The 9,393-nt window shown below is 34.3% G+C and overlaps 1 protein-coding gene across 3 annotated transcripts in view; it reads right to left on the bottom strand.

The window, feature by feature from the left end:
- Positions 1–277: 277 nt before the first annotated feature.
- LOC117322290 (tax1-binding protein 1 homolog) overlaps positions 278–9,393 on the bottom strand; it is a 29,405-nt gene continuing 20,289 nt past the window's right edge. For all 3 annotated transcript variants that reach the window (XM_033877106.1, XM_033877105.1, XM_033877107.1), the window contains exons 2-4: positions 9,018–9,140; positions 6,626–7,453; positions 278–5,693 (exon numbers count right to left, since the gene is read on the bottom strand). In XM_033877106.1, coding sequence (XP_033732997.1) covers positions 4,606–5,693; positions 6,626–7,439 — 1,902 coding nt within the window. In that variant the 5' untranslated portion in view covers positions 7,440–7,453; positions 9,018–9,140 and the 3' untranslated portion in view covers positions 278–4,605. The remainder of the gene's footprint in view (positions 5,694–6,625; positions 7,454–9,017; positions 9,141–9,393) is intronic.

Raw genomic sequence — 9,393 nt, 5'->3', positions numbered from 1 at the left:
ACTAAAAAATAATTGATATCAACGCTTATAATTAACTTTTGAAAATAATTTTCTGATTTAAAACATGTTTTATGTACAATTTTACTGGTTTTATATGGGATTCTTTTTCTCAAATCAATACCCAACGTCAATTGTCATATTGTGACGTCACATTTTTCATGCCATTCGCAGATTTTTTTCATAGTGGTATGAAAATAAATCCCAACCAATCAGAAAGCCGCATTCTGCATACAAACAATGGAAAATTAATTATTAATGCATGAAGCAAATGCAGTGATAGGCTTAGAAAACTTTTATTTTCTTCTTAATTTTAGTTCACAATGTCACAAGGTCAAAGTCAAAAGCCCTTTAAATAAATCGAATAAACACTATTTAACACACACTGCACTGATAGTCTGACAATTTGCAAGGAAACCATATAAGTTGTTCATTTTAAAAACATTTGCCACAATATGCTCAAAAATCTGTATTTTACTTAATTCCAGTACAGTGAGGAGTTGTTTGTGTGTACCCGTAACTACGAAGCTCTAATGCAGAGATGTTATTCATATGTAGCAAAGTTGTCTAATGCAATACTTACCTAGCTAGACTTGTGACTTATCTAGTTTACCAGTATCTTTCAAGGGTCTACAAGAATTCTTGTGAAAAATACATGTCCAGTTTTCAGGGAAATGACTCTCAAGTTGTTTACATGAATTAAAAAATACCTTTAATACATTGCTTTGTTTTCACTCTCATAATCGTAATTAAAGAGATATCAACAATTGTTTATAATGAACTTATTATTACGAATAATAAATACCTATCAATTTTTAACAAACAACAAGAGATCCCAGAGAAATCTTTCCGCTCACCATTGAATGCTCACTATCAGTCAAATGAAAGACTGATTTTTTCTCTTCTTTTCCCTTCATTCACTCTTCCTTCAAAACATTTAATCTTCTTTTCCCTTCATTCACTCTTCCTTCAAAACAATTAATAACTTTATATAACACTATGTAGCAGGAGCAAGTCCGAGCAACCTGCAATTTTCAAAATCCAAGATGGCCATACTCTTTGTCATCCATTTAGTTTTTTCAATCAGAATTGCATTCACAACTGGAGACCAAGGGGAACCTATACATTCAAATTTGAGAAAGACTCATAATGGCCATTAAGTACGTTAACAAACTGTCAATGAAGTTTCAATTGTCAAAAATCCAAGATGGCTGCCTGTTTGATGTTGTTGTCAGGTTGGTCCTATACAGGATTTGAATAACTGGGGATTAAGGGGAACATACATATGAAATTTAAGAACTAGTGGTAACAAACTCCAATCGTCAAAATCTAAGATGGCTGCTTGTCTACCATGTTGTTTTCTGATTGGTCCCAAAATGCAATAGCAATATTCACAACTATAGAGACCAAGGAAACCTATATATGAAATTTGAGAAAAATCCCTTTCAAACTTTCTGAGAAATGGAAATAACAAACTTCAATTGTCAACATCCAAGATGGCCGCCTCTCAGCCATGTTGTTTTCTGATCAGTCCCAAAATGAAATATGCATAATGCATAACTTGGGACCAAGGAGAATTTACATATGAAATTGGAGAAAGATCCCTTTAGTGCTTTCTGAGAAATAGCGATAATAAGAATTGTTTGACGGATGAATGGACCATGGATGCAGAGCGATTTGAATAGCCCACTATCACCAGATGGTGGGATGGTGGGCTAAAAATCACATTTCTCACACTATATTCAAGGTAAAAGGTAATTCAGCTTTCACATGATTTTTCATTACATCATTATATCAATTAAAACTGTCTTTGACATTACATTGTATATCATTATATCAATTAAAACAGAAGATAATTATATCTTGTAGCCCATGCATTTATCATAATTAAGGAGTACAAAAATTTAATGCAAGTATTTGGTTTAAAGTGGCACGTTACATATGAAACAGATTTCATCAGTTAAACTTTAATTTTTTCTCTAAAGTTCATTGGTAATGATTGGGTGTGTTACATCTGCACCAACAACTTCACTCAACAACATCATACATCAATATTTACCTACAAATTTCACAAATATTGCATATCAATTGTCAGTATATATAGCTTAACAAACAATACTGAAAGACAATGCTAGACCTTGTTTGTGTTGGGAGTACATGTACCCACAGCAAAGCACATACATCTCAAATGTACAGACATTGAACATGGATCAGTCAATATAAATGAGCTCTGAGCTGTGATGAACACCATGACCATCAGATCAGAGGGAGAATCATATATAAGTACATGTAGTACATTTGGTTTGGTTTGGTTTTGTTTAACGTCCTATTAACAGCCAGGGTCATTTAAGGACGTGCCAGGTTTTGGAGGTGGAGGAAAGCCAGAGTACCCGGAGAAAAACCACCGGCCTACAGTCAGTACCTGGCAACTGTCCCACGTAGGTTTCGAACTCGCAACCCAGAGGTGGAGACAAGTGATAAAGTGTCGGTACACCTTAACCACTCGGCCACCGCGGCCCCAAATGTAGTATATATGTCTCCTACTTCCCTCTGCAAACTCTTAATTATTTATAAAGATGGTGTCAGAAAGATAGAAAAATTGTAAAACTGCTAAGGGCCCCTGGCCTTACTTTGTCGAAAAAGTACACTAACACAAAACAAAACAATCTGAATTACACTTTTATTATTTAAAACCATTATTATTATTGAAAAAAACAATTTTGCAGTTCAACTCTTTCAAAAAGAATGTTAACATCTATAATTGGCCTTTGACTTATTACACATTTAAGCCGCACAGCAAATTTCAGTTCAATATTTCTAAGCATGGAAAAATGTCTTCAGAAAATGTCTCATAAAGGCAGATAGCACATCGAAACTTAATTGATTAGTAACACTCTTCCTTAAAGCCATGTCTCAAATTCCAGGTCATTATTTGTAGGCTTGAATTATATGACTTCGAAAGTCATGTGGTTGAGTTATATGGCGGAGAAAATCGTAGGTTTGAGTTACATAACCAGGAAAATCGTAGGTTTGAGTTTAATGACCAGGAAAATCGTAGGTTTAAGTACAGGATTGGGAAAATCGTATGTTTGAGTTAAATAACTGAGAAAATCGTAGGAGTTATATGACTAAAAAAATCATAGGTTTGAGTTGCCTGACCAGAAAAATTGTAGGTTAGATTTACAGGACTGGGAAAATCGTAGGTTTGAGTTAAATGACTGAGAAAATCGTAGGAGCTATATGAGTGAGAAATCGTAGGTTTAAGTTACATGACCAGGAAAATCGTATGAGTTACATCACGAGGAAAATTTTACATTGAGTTACTTAACCGGGAAAATGTACTTTTATACTAACCAATTTTGGTAACAGAGGACCCTGTGGAAGACTAGATTTGCTAAACAGGTTTTTATCCTCAGTTAATAAAGTTTATTATTATTATAAAATCGTAAGTTAGAGTTATATTACATGACTGAGAAAACCTTATGAAATAATTATAAGGATAAGAATAAAGGGGGGGGGGGGAATGAAAGAATATTCTGTGTGTGGAAACTATCAATAAATACTACGACATTAATGAAGGCTGATGATAAGTCTAATATATACACATCTCATTCGAACACTGACATATACTGGCTAAATATCTAAAGGGTATTTTAATTATAAATGATAATATATTTCTGATTAAAGAAAAGAGAGATCATTGTGTTCTGTCAAATTATCTTAATGAAAAATTACCAATTTTACATTGTAAATCCCAGGGTCTGGTACAAATTAGCATATGTGATGTGGAGGACCCAGAAACATTTATCAACCAGAATTTATACCCAATGTATGTATACACAATATGTTAACTGAACCTAAGAAATCATAACCCTGTATAAACTAGATATTTGACCTTAGCCTGATATATATAATTATATGCCTGACTACATTTTGTAAATCACTGATTTGACACCAAACTTAAATTTATGAAATATACATATATACATGGATGATTATTCTTATGAGTATAAAGTTTGTTTAATTAAATACCCAGTAATATAACATTGGCACAACATCAAAAGGATGGTGATAATTTTTCTCGAATAAATTACTAATTTGCTTTCGGTTGATCCATTATATAATTGTCAAAATTCAAATTTGAGTAAAAACCTCAACTACAGAAGCCAGGTTTCCAAACAAAACGTTCTACATTCATTAGCACATCCTAATCCACCGATGAATATAAAAAGCAATACTTTATACCAATTTAAATTGCAAAGGCTGACAACTAGAAGAACAAACAGATGCCAAATCATAAATGTTTCACAAAGACAAAAAAAATTAAGATTTCTACATTTTTTCTCACAAAAATCATGAAATCATTCTGCATTATTTTTTTAAAATTGAAATGCAAGATACATTTCTATCAAACTGTCCAATTCAATTTTAACAATGTTTGAATACTTCAGTAAAACTCAATTTGTTTTTCAACAATTATAAAACACTCTTGACTTCCATTTGAGCGAATGTTCCATCAGATTTAGTTTTAATTAAAGACATTCAAATTAAAAAGTATCACTTAAAATTACAAATGATATACCCTAAAATACAATATTAAATATGGTGCTATGCTTGCAGCACTTCAAATCTCTCCATCATGGGATCTTCACCGAAGTGTTCCTGGACGTGTCTTTCGAACTCTTCCTGTGGGAGACCTCCTGGAAACACAGCCGAGCACATTGGACATTCGCGACCATTTTCCTTCTGGGAAATGTTTTGCAATGTGGAAGTGCCCTCCTCCTCACCTCCATCCATACAATCCAAAACATGTTGCTGAAAATCATCTATGGGGTTAGCTGGGAAATTTTTATTACATACAGGGCATATCTGGGCCTCTGTAACATTTGAAGGACTACGATGTGTCATCAGCTCGGAAACATTAGCATAGTCTCCTTCTGCCTGCTGTTGCGTTGGAGGAAGAAATACCGTTATATTTTCGTAATTGTTTTCCTGCGATAAAGGCGGATACAAATGGCCAGTCCTACCATCCTCTTGCCTTGTATATGGTTTTTGTGTAGCAGGTCTATAAATCGTATCACTAAAATCTAATTTTTTATCGTCTATTCGTAGGGCATGTAAACGTTGTTCGTTTTCATATATCGGTACTTGACGCCCAGTGCTGGATGGTTGCATTTTGTACATAGTATCTGGCAATGTAGAAACATCCTCCAGTTGCAATCTCGATTGTCTGCTTTCCGTGTCGAGATAACGAGCCATAGAGTAAGAGCTATCTGAGGGATTCTGTGGTACCTTTGGAGAAGACAAATTTGGCGACCTTCTCAGAATCGGCGAGTCGGGAGTATCGTGCGAGTTTGGAGGCACAGGTAACTGAGAGGAAGCTTGATTCACATCAGCAAGCTTTGTGCTTCTATTGTCTGCAAAATTGGTATGCAATGTCATGTCATTTTTCCTCCTTATTTCCACGTCTGCCAAAGACTCTCGACCAAATGTTGTTTCCTGTTGAATTGGCACATGTTGCTGTCGACTTACAGAAGGAGGGCTGCTCCGCGTAGCCTGCACTGGTTGTGTTTGTGCACTTATCGTTAGTGCGCCTGACTGACGGGGTCTCGCTCCAGCATCTTGCTGTTCTTCGGTATAGGGGAAAAGGGAATCGCCATCAGGTCTACCTTGCCGTAAAGCAGCAGCCTCAGCCTCTGAAATAATTCCAACAGTTTTGGTAATGATTGAATGATTTGGAGCATTCACTGGACTGACCTGGGCCCAGTTGCTCAAAAGGTGATTAGGCTAATCACATTTTAACAACATTTTTCAAATCCTGATATAATAATTTCTGGTAGAACTAGCTTGACAAAACTTGATGAAATTCTGTAATTCTTAATTCTCTTCAAACTGGCATAATTCAAAGACGATATACTCACAGGTTTTTCAACAAATGAGAAATGAAAGTTTCACTAATCAAGTGATTAAAGCTAATCAGCTTTTGAACAACTGGACCCTAATGTTTAAGGAAATATTAAAAAGTCTTTGAGGCTTATAATGTAGTTATTGCACCAGAATAGAGTTACTGATATAGGCCACAAAGCTGTAGATCACAGGTAATTTACCAAAACTTCACCAGAACAGAGCTATTCAACAGTATTTGAAAAATTTCACATAAGTATGAATTTAAATTCAAAATGATAACGATTCATATACAAGCAATTCATTATTAAGTTTTTGGTAGTAAACATTAACAAAAGTGTTATTATAACTATTAGTGTGATATTTCATGATCAGAAACAAATCGGCTATCAACTAAATGTTTGCTTCTTAGCAATGTTTTCATGTGCAAGACAAGCATTAAAATAACACTGATCCAATAAAATTCACATGATTTATACATGTACAGCCTTAAGAGAATTATTTCTCGAGTGATTAGCATTGGCATATTATTTGCAATTCCCTAAAATATAGAGAAATGGGAATATAAAAATTCTGGAATCCAAAATGAATAAATAATGATGCAACATAGGACATTCTCATAATTATAATGAACAAACAACAAAAGTTGGAAGCATGAAATACATACAAGGACACTAACTTACTTGTCCAAGGTGTTTCAATAATAAATATCTTTAACCGATACCTTTTTGATTCCTGCTGAACGTTCTGATCATCTCCAGTTGTTTGTTGATGATACTGTTCTGTTCCTGTACTTTATCCTTCAGTTCATCAATATATTTTGTCTGATATTCCATAATCCCCATCAAATGTTTTTCCTGGAGTCGAATCTCCTCCGAGAATGACTCTGGATTTTGAGATGAAACCATTTTTTCTAACACGTCATTGCGGTTTGTTAATTGTTCAATCAACATTTCACGGTCTTTTAACAGTTTTGAAGTTTTTTCCAGCTCTACCGTAGTTTTCCTGTTACGGAGCTGTAATGTATTCACATCGGCTTCCTGCCTTTTATACTTTGTGTATAAATCTGAATACTTTCTCTCCATATCCTTTTCTCTCACTGCACTAGTGTTTTTAAGACGCAGAATCTGTCTTTGCAAGCTATCTGCATATCCTAAACTGGCACGAAGGTGTGGATTTGCCTCAACAGCTCCCGAGGCTGTTGGATTCCCTGTGCCTGCACCTGCTGCTCCAGCAAATGCTGCAGTTGTATTTAAACTAAATGGCCGATTTGTGTTCTGGATTCTCTGTGCTTCCATGTCTTTGATTGCCTGTCTCATGGAGTGCACCTTTGAGGTTTGTTCATTGTAGCGGAGTTTAAGGTCGTGGTAGGCATTCCTGAGAGCGTGCAGAGAGGCGTCGTTCTCAGGTTTTCCCGTACCAACGTACAGCTGAAGTGTCGAGTTACTTTGGAAGTCATCTGTGACATTGACCGGGTATCCTAGATTATCTACATCCTCCTGTTGGTCAATAACCGCGATGTCGTCATCACCATTCATTGTGTTATGCTAGTCTGAATTGGAAAGCAGGAAATCAAATTTTCATAATGCAGTGATATTTTTACCCTTTTGGGAATTTGGCCAAGCCGTTCATATTGAGAAATTTCGCATAGATTAAAGAAAAATTGGGAAATATTCATTTAATTAAACTTAACAAGTAAGCATTACTAATGTAAAATTAAAGGTAGTTTATCAAATAACAGAGTTTGGTTGAAACTTAATACATTATCATTATAACTTTTAAAATTGTCTTTTTTTACATTTTCTGATTGGGAATTTTGGACTAAAATTAGGAAAAAAGATATCATTTGGTATTGGGAATGGGGTCAGGTTTTGGTCCCAAAATCAGGGTGAAAAAACCCCCACTGTAATGAGACAATAGATCTAACAGTGCACTTTCTAGTGTGTTAGCTGACATTTGTCTCATTTGATATGTTGACCTGGTACCTTTATGCAACATTTAATTTGAAAATAAGATATTAGTACATATATTGTTTCGTGCAATTTTTGAAAAAAAAAATAATAAATTACCCAAATGTGTTCAAGACTGATTTATTTCTGTCACAGAATGACATCTGTAAAATATACTTCACAACTTTACCTCAAACATGATTTATTGCTACAGAATATCGGCTCTTAACCAAGATAAAATTACCTGTTTATCCAAATAAGCCCCTCCCCTAGAGTAAAAGTTCCATACTGTATTTATCCTCAAATATGCGCCCCTCCCCTAGTGTAAAAGTTTAGTATTGTATTTATCCTCGAATACGCGCCTCCCCTAGTTAACAGTTTAGTACTGTATTTATCCTCAAATATGCGCCCCTCCCCTAGTGTAAAAGTTTAGTATTGTATTTATCCTCGAATACGCGCCTCCCCTAGTGTAAAAGTTTAGTACTGTACTTATGTATTTATCCTCAAATGGGCCACCAGGTAAAAATATCCACTTTGAGGCCTGAAGAGGGGGGCTTATTTGTGGGTATGGGGTTTATTTGCATATAAATACAGTATCTCAAATATACAGTGTCATCATTTCAAATTCAAAATGTATGACCCCTGCCATTGAAATATTATTGTAACAATAATAAGTGTTACCAAAGAAAGTGATCTTAAAAGACTGACCGATTCATTTTACAAAACAAACTTAAATACATTACGTTTCATATAGTCAAGATTAAACCACATATTTAGTTTTTATCCCATTTAGATACAGTACAAATACTTGTACATACATGTCAACTACATCAATTTGTAAGTTCATACTTTTTTAATATCCAATTTATATTTACTGGGTATCAGTCAGATGTCTGATGAAGGTGACAGAGTACATATTCTCAATTCATTATTATATTTTATGAACAGTATTCTAACAAGTTCCATGGGCCTAGAGAAAATAAATTGTACAGGGCTTTTATTAAATTTTTAAAAGATGTTAAATAATATCTTTGATATTCATCCATTTTTTTTTTATTTCTCCACTTAATATCCATCCATGTTTATAGGAAAATTATTTTTCGCTTGATCCATTTTAAACAAGAAAGTTAAGCATGTATGAGTGTAATTGTGTTTGTATATACTTACACGTTACGAGTATGTAATAAAGTTTGTGCACATGTTGTTGTGATACAACAAATCTTGTACACAACAACATGTGCACAGCGACGCTTACGTTATCCTCTTCATAATGACAGGCATCAATCTCCACTGTAAAAACAACAAAAAACAATGAAAATCAAACTTATAGTTACAATGCATTTTAATTAGGATGGCATATTGTTGCAGTTTGGCAACACTGTACCATGCTGATAAAGGAATTTCAGTTAACATTGAAAAATTTTCATTTCAAATTAGATGATATAGTGTAAAAAAAATCTCTAAAACCTTAAATAATTATTTTTTTAGTTATAGCTAGTGAATTAGACTTTAAACAAGAGAAAGATCATAATCAGACCTTGAA

This window comes from Pecten maximus, chromosome 2 (assembly GCF_902652985.1).
Source record: "Pecten maximus chromosome 2, xPecMax1.1, whole genome shotgun sequence".
Lineage (NCBI taxonomy): Eukaryota > Metazoa > Mollusca > Bivalvia > Pectinida > Pectinidae > Pecten > Pecten maximus.
The sequence above is the reverse complement of the archived record's forward strand: the minus strand, read 5'-3'. Positions and strand labels throughout refer to the sequence as shown.